The sequence below is a fragment of the Xiphophorus couchianus genome, chromosome 22 (genome assembly GCF_001444195.1).
Source record: "Xiphophorus couchianus chromosome 22, X_couchianus-1.0, whole genome shotgun sequence".
In the NCBI taxonomy this organism is placed as follows: Eukaryota; Metazoa; Chordata; class Actinopteri; order Cyprinodontiformes; family Poeciliidae; genus Xiphophorus; species Xiphophorus couchianus.
In genome coordinates, this window is record NC_040249.1 from 18,841,667 (window position 1) to 18,855,553 (window position 13,887).

Sequence of the window (13,887 nt, forward strand, 5' to 3'; positions counted from 1 at the left end):
TTGGTAGGCAGTCATAATGTTATAGCTGATTAGTGTGTTTTCAGTGGAAGATTTTACCACATAGGCGGGGCCTCCATAATTATGTGGTAACATGGAAAAATAAACTCATCCTTTATCACAGTACCATAATGTGAGCCAGAATAGTTGAGGAAAAAACTATCTTTAAGTACATTTATTGTACTTAAAGCTGGAGAAAAATTATGAAATAGTTGTTATAAGTACGATGTTGATTTTCATAAGTCAACAAATGTCTACAAGATTGCCTATTCTTGAACATATGGTCAGTCAAAACAATAATTAAATTTAGAAAATGGTACCAGTGGTGAAAAATAAATAAATCTCCTAAGTTTACTGCAGCAGAGCGGTATCTTGGAGTCACTTATCCCTTGTTTCCATTGAGCTCTATGGCAGAAGTATTTTATGGTCCGGCTTACTCGGGACACTCTTTTCATCACTAATTGGACTCTCACAGGGTAGGCGTCACACTAGCGTAGCATCATACTAGTGCAACAACAAACATGACACACTAGTATGTCTCAAGCAGTGATGCTTTTCTGACTCCCAACCAATGGACAGTGATGTGAGATGCCAGTAGCTCCACCCTAACCATACCGTGCCATCGTCCTATAAACCTACCACTGAAGGTACGTTCAGTGGTAGCCAGGAATGGTGCGGTATGGGTCTGGTAATGGCTGCTTTCACAATGGAAATAGACATAGTGGCGAACAGCACCAGTGGCATATACCGCTCAGTGAAAACAATGCTTTAGACCCATCTTAACTAGGAATGGCAGTGATTGGTGGGTGCTGTAATGTGTTTAAAAGCTGCTCAGTTCATGATGTGTGAAGCTTCTTAGTACCGTTACTTTGGTTGGTTATTTTCTTTCTTACTAAAATCTCCTGAAACAGATTTAGAGCATCACTGTGTTGTAACCATCCATTGGATGATTGTTTTGTGAGGAAGTTACTTTGCAGATGTGTTGCAACTCCTACTGGCGATTCCCCAGCTAGTTTAGGAGTTGCACTGTTACCTCCTGGTTGTCTTGAATGCGTTTTGGCTTTTTTCTTTTGTTGCCTGGGTTTCTGTTTATCTTAATAAAAGGCTTTGTATTTTTTTTTTATCTCTGCAGAGGCATGTGTCGGTAGAGATTTTCCTTTTACTCATTGCTTAAGAATCCATAGTCCTCTCTGAAGAGATTTTGAGCCAACATGAAATGCTGTCTCTAGTTCCGGTTGTAAGGAGCGGTCTTCATTTTCATCTCATTGTAAGGTGACATCCCCTCCCAACAAAATCCCATATTCCACCTGAGTCATTTCAGCTGCGAAGGGACATGGTGAAAGCCATTCCTAAGCCATCTCTCCTTCAGGAGCATTGAGTGTTCATCTGCACCTCTCGATTATTGAAATGCTTAGACACCTTTTCCCCACCCTCACAGCGTTCTCGCTCTTTCTCTGCTCACAGCCCGGACGAGGATTCCTGTCAGAAGTTTGTGCCATTTATTGGGGTAAGGATTCGCTTTTCCATTTCGGATGTGTTACGGTTGAGACATGTCTGCTGTGTTTCACACTGAAGCTTGTTTGCTCTTGCAGGTTGTCAAAGTTGGAATAGTGGAGCAAAGTCTTTCGACCTCAAGTAGGAAACTATTTTATTTTAAATTCGATCATATTTAGGACTTTGATGTGTGTAAATGTTTAAGTTGGTCAACTTTTTTGTTCAAAATATGAAGACATCCTAAAAGGTTTTTTTTTAATTATTATTTTCATGATGAGGTAATGAACTTATTTTATTTCTCACAGTGGATTCTGATGATGCGATGGGAGGCAATACCAGCATCCTGTCTTCCCCACCGCCCCCATCGGCTGGCCCGTATGGGAAGGAGATTGGGAGTACCCCACCGCAATCTCCCTCTGTGTCCACTGCCCTCTCAGGAGCCGGGTACAGAGCATCATGTTTTAGTCTGTGGTGTTTTTATTATATGCGTTTTATGTTTTTTATTTTGTTTTAACCTTGCTTTCTTCCCTTGTAGCTCTCCGTGTTCAGGCAGTGAGGTTATGGGGCTCCAGGTGGACTACTGGACCTGGCAAGGCTCGGAGAAGAAGAAAGAGGGCGAGAAGAGGGACGTGGGATTGAAGAACACTCTCAAGTGCAACTTCCGGTCGCTACAAGTCAGCCGCCTGCCCTGCGGAGGGGAACTCACTCCTCCACCCAGCATGGCCATGACTGTGGTCACCAAGGAAAAGAACAAGAAAGGTACGCTCATCTATTGGTATTTAGCAGCTCTGAATTTAGCTATTTAGGCTGGATTTTAGGCTCCACACGCAGAAATATAGATGGTCATTTTATACTTCCCATATATTGTAATTTCAAAGGCATCTAACCAATTTAGTTAGTTATCTGTCTCACCAGTTCTTTATGGTCTTGGCTTGTTGTGTTTTGAAAAGAAAGATTTGAGCTAAGACACTTTTTAGATTTTATTCCTCTACAGTTTTGCATCAGATTGCTCTACAAGCCAAAAATGGACTATGTTGCAGGATAATTCACTTTATTTTAGAGATGATGCTTGTAATTTACTTCGTTCACTTTTGACAAAGCCTCCCTGTTTTCCAAACTGAGTGTAATGAACCAATGTTTGCAGCAGGTGAGATGCTGCCCAACAACACGTCCAATAAAATACACTCTTTTGAAAATAGGTTCCAGGATGAGTTTGGAAAGAAAAAATGCAGTCTGGATTATTTAACTGCTCCGTTTTCTTTAATTTTCTCATCCATCAATTACCTATTCTTCTATTTGACCATCCATTTATCCGTTAGTCCTTCTTGATTGTGGTTTTTGCTGCTTATGCATTCAAAGCCTGACCTCTGTAGAAATATCTGCCATAAATTTGTGGTGAATCGTGGTTTTTGTGGCTTAAAAATCCACCTAAGGAATAAGTCTAGATTAGAACAAGGAGAAATATTGTATTTGCGCAATAAACATGAGCAGGAACCCATTTTAAAAATAAAACCAAATTGATGCAATTATATCAAGTTTTCTTTCCTCCTCAGGCATCCAAACATACTGAAATATTCCTGAGATCTGGATGTGTTTTTATTTTGTCATATCAGTAAATTAAGTTCTCAGGATTGGGAGAGACAGTTTCTAAAGTAAACCTGTTCTGACTGAGCTCACGCTTTCTGCCTGCTCAGTGATTTTCCTTAGCAAGAAGCCCAAGGAGAAAGAGCTGGACTCTAAGAGCCAAGTGATCGATGGTATTAGCAGGTTGATCTGCACAGCCAAGCACCAACACACAATGCTGAGAGGTAAGGCGCTCTATGCTGCACTGCCATCTGCTGTTTATTTTAGGCAATAACAGCAGATTTACTTCTAGTCTTCTGCATGTCCCATGCATTTGTCTCACAACTGTTTGGTCCTTTTAGTCAACATTGATGGCGTGGAGTGGAACGATGTGAAGTTTTTCCAGCTTGCTGCCCAGTGGCCAACGCATGTCAAGCACTTCCCGGTGGGAATCTTTGGTTACACAAAGCCGGTGTGACCCCGCCCGGCCACCGTCCGGTCAAGTACCAGACTCTCAGCTGCACTTGTCTTACCCAGAGGGCAAAGAGAATGATATACAAACCCAACAGGGCCCCCGGAAGTAAAAAGTAAAAGTTTTCCTGTGGAAATCTTACAGACTTAAGACCACGTGTTCAGTATACTACAATTCATGTCGTTTGTTTGATGTTTTTGATGTTGTTGGGTGTTGCTGTTTTGGTTTTTTTGTTTTCTTTCTTTTTTTACACACTACAAAAAGAACAATTTTGTAAGATTTGTGGATATTTTGAGGTTTTTGACAATTTGCCACATTTCAGTAATGGCAGCTGTGTTTGCACATTGAGTTTTGTTAAGCATTTTATTATTTCTGTGAAATCCTACATTTATTGTTACTCTATAGACAATGGAGGAGTGTGATGGTGACGTGCAGTGGCGTGTGTGAGATTGTTACAGACCGTGTTTGTGTTTGCTGTTGAAAGTTGGAATATTGCTGTGAATCTAGATGGGATCCTTCTCTTCTAACTCGGCTTTCTTACTTGTCCCTTTAATTTTTTGAAAATCTTTTGTAGGAAGGAGCGCAAAGTTCTTGTTGCCTTGTTGCTTTGAAGCACACTAAAGCAAATCAAGACAAAAAAAAGACATTGGACATGAATGTAGCTATGTTATATTTGTTAACTGTCGGCATTGGTGAGTGCATTCAGACTGTACAGTAACAACCACTTAGAAGGAGGGTAAACAAAATGTTATTTCAACCCTGAACAGCTAAACACCAAATTTAGTTGCAGCTGAACGACTCGTGTTGTAGTTTCCAGACAGGAGTTTCTCTGGCACTTTTCAGGATGCAAAAGCATTTATCTAGTAATCATAACCACCCTGCTGCATTCGACTAGATTTACTAAGTTAACCTGAAGTACTTTAGCTAATGCTGGACTGTGCAGTGATGTGCCAAAGTTGGTTTTTACGGACTGTCCACAAGAGATCTTTCTTTAGCCAAAATTCAGATTGTGTGATACTCAAAACTGAAACTGTGCATTTAATGCGTCTGTGGTCCCTGTGGAGATCAGTATTAATATTACTGAATTACTAATTTAGACTTATATAAGTGTTAACACTCCATATTTGGTCAAATGTCAACTTAGATGAGTGCATGTCCTAACCTAGCAGTTACAGTTGTGTTTTTGAGTACAGCTCCACCGTGGCTGGTCGGAGAAAAACTGCAAAGATCTGGGGTTTAGTGTTGCGCGAGGGAGAGTTATACAGTGCCAAGTATTTGTACTCTGACTTTTTCGCATTACGCTACATTGCAACCACAAACTTCAATGTATTTTAATGGAAGCCGCCCCAGATTCCTTTGCTTTTAGCTATTTGATAAGATCTATTTCCTGGGTACAGTAGCTACGGTAAATAAATTGGGTCTTCTTGCTGGATTGTGACCCTCTACCACCTTTTAATAGCTTGACCTTTACCAGCCTTCCTCTCCCTGTTGAAGAAAAGCCTTCCCAAAGTACAATGCTCCTACCACCAGGTGTCATAATGGGGATGATGTGCTCACAGTAAGCCAAAACGGTGATTTTGAACCTTCTTCCATGTTTCCCACATCCCCTTCTAGAGTGCTTTGTTGTGCACTCTTGCAGAAATGTCAAATTTCTGGAATGCATGATGAAATCTGAACAGATTTTCCTACATGAACTCCAGCTCATCCAATTACATTGCATTTTATTTAGGAATGTTTGAATACAAAGAAATACCATATCTCTCACATAGATGCACTGAAGTTTGTAGCTGCAACGTGGCAAAAATGTGATTAAGTTCATGTGAAGCACTGTAAATAAGAGTTAGCTTTTCTGACTTGAACAATGCTTTGACTGTAGTTTTGAGCGCTGTGCAAATGTTCAGTTGCTTTTTATAGTTATGATAATCCTACAGAGTTTGGTCAGATGTCCAAGTCCACTGCCTATGTGTCTGCATTGGTGTGCTACAGCGTTCGATGGTACTCCCTGAATAGCGTTATGTGAAAACTTTCGCAATAGGAAAACCTTTCTTTGGACAAAGGGCCTTCTGTTTGAGTTTGCTTTTTATAAAGTGAAGACTTTAAAGCTTTGGTAGGACGGCTTTTTTTTTAATTACTGTATATAAATATTTACAGGATATGCTATTGTGAATCACAAACCATCCCCATCCCCCACCACTAAATTGAAAGCACAAATAGTGAACTTTTACTTCTTGACATGAATGCCAAATACATTTCCAGAACTCCTAACTATGAAGTCGACAATGCAAACACTGTTGTGTTATTTCTCATACATTTCCCTCACTTTGTAATGCACTTTCATGTGGTTTTATACGCATAGTAACTCTAATTAGGACACACTTTAAAGTGTTTCAGATGTTATATTTGAAATGGAAACCACTACCTATATGTATAGTCAAAAGAAGTTTTCTTTGTGTTGATAGGCTAAAGTTCTCTGATGTTTTGCCACTTAAGTTTACCACCCCATGGATCCCCGGTCGTCTGTCTCTCCCTGTAACCTGCTTATTGAAGGAGTCGGTATCGACTCTGGGTCAGAAATCCAGACACTTCCTCACAGTTTTGCTGGGTTTTTTTTTAACCCCTCCAGGGGATCTTTTTGTGGGCTCTAGAGTCCCTTTTCATGAAGTAGGCTGACAGGAAAGGGGGAAGGAAAGGTGTCGAACCCGCGACAGCCGTGTCGAGGACTTGAGGCCTCCAAATGTGGGTCGCGCTAACCCCTACGCCACCACAGCACGCCACACAGTTTTGCTGTTTTGAGGGAACCAGCCACATGGGTTAATCCCTTTCTAATACATATAAACAAATTATAATCCTATTTTAGTGTATTTAACCTCAGTTTTTCCCTCCCGATTCTAGAGGTAGCATATGGGTGTGTTACAAGGCTGGATCAATGAGCAGGCATGCTCACTCTGTTACCACAACTCGGCAAAAGAAACTTCAAAACATCAGTGTTATGCTTACAAAACAGGTCAGAATCCAGTTAAGCCATGCCATCTCATTGCTCCTGGTACTTGAACTGCCACCCAGTGTCTTTGCACAAACCCTATTTTAGATGACATGACAGTATTTTTAAATTTACCACTAAAAAAATATGGGTTACTCTGCATGTTTTATTATAGATGTAAATATGTTTTGGATTTTTATATTGTTTTTTTTCTTTCCATGCTCTCACAAGCAGTTGTGTTTAATAAAATTTTTAATCTTCCGTACAAGCAGCTTGTCTTTATTTGTTTGGTTGTTTTTTTTCTTCCAGCAATATCACCTGCAGACCAAATATAAACAGAGTAAGTTTCTGTTAGATAGTGGAGATCAATGGCAGGTTAATGAAGCTCTTCATCGGAGGCAGCGGTTTAATCTTCCGTCCCGCCCAGCCTCCTTTCCTCTTCCACAAGCCGCTGGACGGGCGGATCCCCAGCCAGCGGTTGCGACCAGCTTTGCCGATGATCCGTTTGTTGTGGTCAATGTTTGACACGCGACCCACCGTTACAATACAGGTTTCCAACACCTGTGTGTACCAAAATGGCATTGTTCAGTTCACATCACAGCAGAAAATTGTTTTAAATTTATGTAAAAAGATGGAAGTAGTTCCACCTCACCTGAACCTGCTGCTTTGAAGGGAGCTGAACAATTGCGGTCCCGTTTACTTTACGCAGCAAGACGCCACTTGTGCCTGAAAACATGAAATTTAAATTATGACTAGTTGGGTTTCAAAAACTTTGAAGATGACATCATTAATAGTTTGGCTAGCACTATCAGCTTCCACTTTCTAGTAACTTACCAGCTCCTTTCTGAAACATATTACCTATTAGTTCTGGGTTACTAATCAAAACCCAGAACTGTTTTGTTACCTAATAGTTACTTTCTGGAACTTTGCAAAAGTTAAGTTTTCTAGAAACCTAATAGAACCTTCCCTGAACTTTCATTAAACTTTACAGTTACAAATTGAAACTATCAGAATGTCATAGTTACTTTCTAGGACTTTCCTCAAACCAAATTGTCCCTCTTTGTATGTCAATTGTAAATTTCAATAAACATTCATAGAACCTGATGGTTACCTTCCTTGAACTTTGAAGAAACTTTGTTTGATTTATGAAATTTAATACATAGTTATGTAACTTAATGGTTAATTTCTTGGATTTATTTGTTAATTTCCCAGAAAAAAGTCATAGAACTTCATTACCTTCTTTGAATGTTTATTAAGCTTTATGGTAAATTGTTACTTTCTAAATACTGCAACTTAACAGTTACTTTCTTAACCTTCCCTAGAACGTCTATGTAACATGTTACATAGAATGTTCTTGGAACTCTAGGGCTATTTTCTGATACTTTCATTGAACTACATCGGTAAATATTAAAGTTTATGGAAATTAATGGCTACTTTCTAGAACTTTCCAAGGGACCAAATTGTTACCTTTTGTATTTTATTATGTTTATTATTTCCAGTAAACATTCATAGAACCCTATGGTGAACTTAATTGAACTTTCATGACGTTTTTTTATTACAATTATGAAATGTAATGGTTGCTTTCTTGAACTGTGCTAGAACTTCTTTGGACATAGTTACTTTCCCAGAAAACTTCTTTAACCTGATGGTTGCATTCTGATTAATTTTCCCATAACTTTATCTAAGGTTCTTGGAGCATAAATGTTACTTTCTGTAACTTGATTTTTACTTCAGTCATCAAACCTTACGGTCCTAGAAATGTAATTGTTACTTTTTTAACTTTCCCAGAACCTTTGAGGAGCTTAAATGTTACTTTGCCAGCTTTCTCAGAGAATTCAATTAATGGAATATTACTTCCAAAAATTAACCAGGTCAGATTTTGGGGCTTGGGTTACTTTCCTTGAACTTGGGTAACTTCTAAAAAGTATCTTTTAGGTTCTGGGAATTGACAGGCTATATTATGCAATGCTACTGAAATGTGTCACAAATTATAGAGTACCTGCAGCACGTATGTACTGTGATCCTTTTCCTGGCTGAACTTCCAGGTTGTTCACTAGTGTCCCCACAGGAAGAGCCCCCAGTGGGTAAGCATCCCCTTCATTTGCTGATACTGCAAAGAGTTTCCAAAACGTTAATATTACCTGAAATGAGCCAAATGTCATCAACTATGTCAAAAATCTGAGACGATGTGGTTCAGACCTGCCATGCGTCCAATGACACCAGATGTTTTAATGATGTCTCCAGCTTGCATTTTCTCTGTTGCAATGATCCATCTTTTGCGGTTGCCTCCTGCTATCAGAGCGATATCAGCAGACCTTTACACAAAAACAGAAAAGTAAGGATAATTCATCTCTTTTTCTTTAAGCAGAAATTCAGTGTGAGGTAATGATCTCACCTGCATGGATCGTAGCGCACCTCGACAACCTTCTCTTCAAAAGGCTGACCTTCTTTGTTGGGTTCATAGCGTAATCGCTGGAAGTCTACCCACCGGTACTTCTGTTTATGGCCTCCACCAATGCCCCGTGTGCGAATCCTTCCTGTAAATAAAAGATCAGAAAGAAACACAAAAACATCACTTGATTAACAAAAATAAATAATGGAATGATGCAGGCCTGCTAGCACAGGCTGATATGAGGAATAGTTCAGATGTTTGACAAGCTGTCACAACCAACAACAGATCATAATGCTTCAAAAAAAAAAAGCTGTTTTTGCGATATTCGATAGTTGATATTCCAACTTGTAATTGTTTTCTTTTAATAATCACTCTAAAGTTTAGAATAAAATCTGACAGTTGTTCCTGTTTTAATGCGTTTCTAAGAAGCTATCTTCAGAAACTTTAACTAATTCTGTTTGGAAATTTACAAGAACTACAAAATATGTGGGACAATCAAACGCCTTCTTAAGAAATCCTTTAATGATCGGACGACAAAATGGTTGAGCATTTTGTGCACAATGCTGAAGTAAGTTTGGAGGAGTCAAGATAAGCCTTTCAAATCTCCTGGCAGTTATGCAGTTTTTTTCACAACATTATATTTTCACAACAGAATGACCACAAAACTACTGATAATGTTTTTCGAACAATTTTTACTAGTGATTAGTTTGGGAACTATATTTTTCTTCATTTTCCACAAATGTCAACACACAATAAATAAAAATATATCGAAGTTTATAGCAAGAAAAGATTCATAGTTATGCATTTCTTCTTTTTTTTTTTTGAAGGCTAACAATACAAAATAAGGGTGGTGCTTGAAAAATGAATATAAATTTCCTGTAGTAGATTCAGTAGTAGTTTTTAAAATGTCATATAACATTTGTGGCTCTAAAGAAGCTTTATTTAGCTGGAATGAGAGCAAAAATTGTTATTTGGATTGTAAATGTTGCAGATCCCTGTACTACACCAAAACATAAGCACTGTAAAGACTTCTCAAATAACTTAAACATCCTACTTTATTTATCACCTAAATGCTAAAAAAAAAAAAATAACGAGGGAAAAAACTAGAGAGCGAACATGAAGGTGAAGATGACACCATTCTTCAGTCTCACCTGTGTGATCTCTCCCTCCAGTCTTTTTCATCCCCATTGGCCTTGTGGTGTACTTATCCCTCTGTTTCCAGTACGTCCTGTTCTGCTTCAGAGAGGCTGTGGTCAGGAAGCCTCTGCACTGGCTGATTGTACTGGACACCAGAGTTCCCAGCTTCAGCTGAGCGACCGGCGCCTACAAACACAAAAAGCAGATGCACAAACTCGCTTGGTTGCAAGTTAACTTTGAATGCAAAAGGGAAGGAGTATTTATTTACCTGTGAAGAGAGCAGAGCAGGCTTGGAGAGAGTCAGAGAGCGCAGAGCTCGGGTTAAACATGACAACGCCATGACCGCTGCAAAATGTTTAAAAAAAGAGAGAGATGTAATGTGTGTTAAATCACAAACCTCATTAAAATACATGATTATTCCCATAAACAAGATCCTAAATCAGGTTTTCAAGGCTGTAATTATATATATATTTAAATTATACAAGCACGTTAAAAACAATTAATATTTTTAATTTAATGCCTAATCAGTTATGGCAATACTTTTTATTATAACTTCGTGGATGACATAAACACTGGCGAAATGGTAGCTTACCGCCACTGATTAGACTGACTTCCGCTTGCTTTCTGCTGTTTTACTTTTGGATTTCTCCGAGATTTTAAGTTAAATCTCACACATAACCCAAAACAAGCTTAACAAATAGCCTGTGTTTTTAATCTTTTTAATTATTTCATCCCAAACTTCTGAGCTGCGTCCTTCACAGACCTGCACATGATGTCCCGCACTGATGACGTAAGCAAAAGCGCCAAAGAACATAACGTTCTGTTTTTAAGATACTTAGTTGAACTATTGTCACAAATCCATATCGCTCTCTGTTCAGCCAGGCATAAATATTCTTTATTACATCAAGAATTATGTTATCATTCTGTAGTTTGTTAATGAGGCTTTGGGTCAGTTCCTTGCTAGTCAGCCGGGGGTGACTCGGGCAGAGGTGATTCAGAAGCGGAATGAGAGGAGCTTAGTTCTTAAATAAAGTTACAAAAGGCATCCAGAGCGATCTGAGCTGACTACTTCATTTATCGCTGACAACCTATAAACAATAATGAAATAGGTCTCACAATGACAGGAAATAATCATTGAGAAGACCGGGTATATTCTGATACGTGAAGCAATGACCACTTTGTAGATTTGCTGTTTATTTATTAACTTTTGTCTTTAATGGAATGGACAATAAATTTCCATCTTTCCGTCCTGGTCCTTCCTCCTTATCCTCTATGGAGGTAATCGAAACACCTTCTTATAATAATGTCTGATGTTCGGTGTTCCTTGCTATGCCACCCCAAGACTGGAGGTTTTGAAAACTTTCTGTAGGCGCCCCTCGCCTGGTAAATGCACATCCTAATTGAAAGGTTTAATATTCCATCATATATTTTCACAAACTTCGCTAAAATCAGTCTACAGCGCAATGATGCCCTGACTGTTTCACTATTTTAAATAGTTTGCAAACCACGCTTCCCCTGCCGGGTGATAAATGGTGCACATCCACTCTGAGAATGCTGCAAATTTTCCATTCCGCCACGAGGGGGCAGTCTTGCTTTGTCGCGGCATGAAGATGTGTGCTTCAAACCTTCAGGATCACAAAAAAATAAAACTTAATGTTTTATTCTTTATCAATTCTGAGTCTGTGAGCTAAAGTATTTTTATCCTGATCTTAGCTACATATCTGCCACAGAAAAAGCTCGGAAACTGATTAACTGTACAAGACTGTCATGATATGGATTTTATATTATATATATTAAACTATAAGGTTTATCAATAAGGAACATTGATAAACACTTTAGAGGACTGTTTTTTCTTTATTTATATCCATACTGAATACTGTATGTAAGATTATATAAAGAACAGTGTTGTTAAAAGTGCTATTATAATATGGATAAAATGTTCAATTTCTTTGTGTTTAAACTGTCCAGCAGTGTTCTTGAGGTTTATAAACAGGTGAAATATTTTTAATCTTTTATACTGATCAAGTGAATTCTGACTCCCCCTCAGATTTCTAATCAAAATTTTGATCTCAGAATTTTTACTTTTTAGCCAGAATTCAGACTTTAATCGACATCATTAAAAGTCAATTAAAGTCGACATGGAAGAAAAAGGTAATTTTCCTCACATTTTTATCATTGAAGCTAGTTACTAAAATTAGAAGTTTGAGATTAGAACCAGAATTCCCTAAAATGTAATTGAGATTTTTCTTTCAATTGATGTAACTGTAAATTCTGACTTTTTTTTCTCAGAAATTATTTTATTTTATTTTATTTTTACCACCAGTGGAGCTAATCCTCCTCTGTTGAATGGCTTTTCCACAGTTTCAGGGCAGAAAACAAGACATGACGTCACTGCAAGCAACACGTGCCGCAGAGGCTTGTGGGAGATTTTTGCTGCGTTGGAGACATTTTGGATCTGAAAAGGGGCTGAACTAGTCGTCAGTCCCAGCTCTCGGTAAGTGAAAAGAGAACAATATGACGACGGAAATCCAAATCCTGTGTGGCGTTTGTTTCAGGGAGTGTTAGAGTAGCGTTCATGAAAGCCATGTTGTGCATAAATGGTCGACTTGACGCTGGAAACAGCTGGAAGTCACAGCAAATAGCCAGGGAGTGGTGAAGCTAGCCACCGGTTAGCCAACCAGGCAACCAGCGGAGCAGCAAACCGCATCAGATGACTTTAGTCTGTGAAGTTTGCTGTAACAACACAATTTTTCGCAAAAACAAATAAAATAAAATTTTAAAAATTAAACTTACGTTTCCAAAACAAACTACGCGTGTATTACGGCATTTTACATGGGAAGAAGATGGTTAAACGTAGCAAAAATCAAACCACGTTTGTGATCCACGACGCTTTATGTTGTTGTTTTTAGTCCAGAGTTGTGTTTGAATCGGATTATAGTTCAGTGTTTCCACTTTAATTCGATTTTATATATTCAAAAATACTTCTTTGCCACGTCAGTGTCGCGCGGAGTCGTAAATATGCAATTACCTCGACATAACATAAAACAATAAACATAGTGAGGTGCAGTTGTCACTCATTTCATAAAGGTGGAGGCAGATGTTGGGTCCAGATGTTTATTGGTGGCGGACTGCGGTCGGACATGTTTAAAGGTAAAGTCAGCGGGAGTGATGGATGACGGTGGATGGTGGCAGTTCTTGCTCTGCCACACCCTCCTGCATGCCTGTCTCTCCTTTGTGTCTGGCAGTGGTACCGATTATACTGGATCAATGTTTGTCCCAGAATTAGAGGGAAATGATGAGGTCAGATTGTCTGGAAATGCATTTTTATGGAGATAAACAAGTTTTTTGCACTCTCTTCTTCATGTCTTGGAGTTTAAATGGAGAACCATAAAGAAAAATCATTTATTATTTAAATGAGAGCATAATAGCGCGCCATAAATCACTTTCTATCGGCATTTTAAATATTGAAACGCCAGATTTTATTCCACATTTACAGCGTTTTAACATGTGCTTTGATTGACTTTCTGTTTAAGCTTAAAAAAAGATTTGATGCTTAAATGGAGATGAGTTTGTAAATTTTCCATTTTGCTTTGATTTTGAACTTGCTAACTGCATAAAGAAAACCCAACAAAATGCTTGATCTGTGAGCAGCATCACTAAGTTGGTATGAAATTAGCTGAGTTTGTGGTGATTTTATAGAGATGAAGACAACTGATCGATGCGGGGCAATAAGCTAATTATATAAACACAAATAATGTGTGCAGAGATTAAACTATGGATGGTGTCTTCCTATTTTTGCTGCAGGAATATAAAAAATCTTGTGATGGAAAAATCGGTCGTGATAAATACCAA

General features: G+C 38.5%; 3 protein-coding genes across 11 annotated transcripts in view; 2 read left to right on the forward strand and 1 right to left on the reverse strand.

Moving 5' to 3' along the window:
• The window catches only part of LOC114137662 (phosphofurin acidic cluster sorting protein 2), a 51,666-nt gene extending 46,584 nt beyond the window's left edge, over positions 1–5,082 (forward strand). For both annotated transcript variants that reach the window (XM_028006417.1, XM_028006418.1), the window contains 6 exons: positions 1,462–1,504; positions 1,590–1,632; positions 1,797–1,935; positions 2,027–2,250; positions 3,186–3,299; positions 3,417–5,082. In XM_028006417.1, the coding sequence (XP_027862218.1) occupies positions 1,462–1,504; positions 1,590–1,632; positions 1,797–1,935; positions 2,027–2,250; positions 3,186–3,299; positions 3,417–3,532 (679 nt within the window). In that variant the 3' untranslated portion in view covers positions 3,533–5,082. The remainder of the gene's footprint in view (positions 1–1,461; positions 1,505–1,589; positions 1,633–1,796; positions 1,936–2,026; positions 2,251–3,185; positions 3,300–3,416) is intronic.
• A 1,658-nt stretch (positions 5,083–6,740) lies between these two features.
• On the reverse strand, positions 6,741–10,843 carry mrpl2 (mitochondrial ribosomal protein L2). Its single transcript, XM_028006419.1, has 8 exons — positions 10,628–10,843; positions 10,304–10,380; positions 10,050–10,221; positions 8,902–9,043; positions 8,706–8,821; positions 8,506–8,616; positions 7,159–7,232; positions 6,741–7,067 (listed from the first exon to the last, which is right to left on the reverse strand). The coding sequence occupies exons 2-8, from the start codon at positions 10,373–10,375 to the stop codon at positions 6,858–6,860; spliced, it is 897 nt and encodes a 298-aa protein (XP_027862220.1). The 5' UTR covers positions 10,376–10,380; positions 10,628–10,843; the 3' UTR covers positions 6,741–6,857.
• Positions 10,844–12,428: 1,585 nt separating this feature from the next.
• Positions 12,429–13,887, forward strand: part of klc1b (kinesin light chain 1b) — a 30,874-nt gene continuing 29,415 nt past the window's right edge. For all 8 annotated transcript variants that reach the window (XM_028006044.1, XM_028006049.1, XM_028006047.1 and 5 more), the window contains exon 1: positions 12,429–12,529. The gene's annotated coding sequence lies outside the window, so the exon portion shown is untranslated. The remainder of the gene's footprint in view (positions 12,530–13,887) is intronic.

Excerpts from the sequence above, each read along its gene's own strand:
- mrpl2 (XM_028006419.1), bottom strand. The coding sequence starts at position 10,375 with ATGGCGTTGTCATGTTTAACCCGAGCTCTGCGCTCTCTGACTCTCTCC. Across the intron at positions 10,222-10,303 it reads CTGCTCTGCTCTCTTCACAG|GCGCCGGTCGCTCAGCTGAA; the intron begins GTAAATAAATAC and ends TTGTGTTTGTAG. Across the intron at positions 9,044-10,049 it reads TGGAGGGAGAGATCACACAG|GAAGGATTCGCACACGGGGC; the intron begins GTGAGACTGAAG and ends TTTTATTTACAG.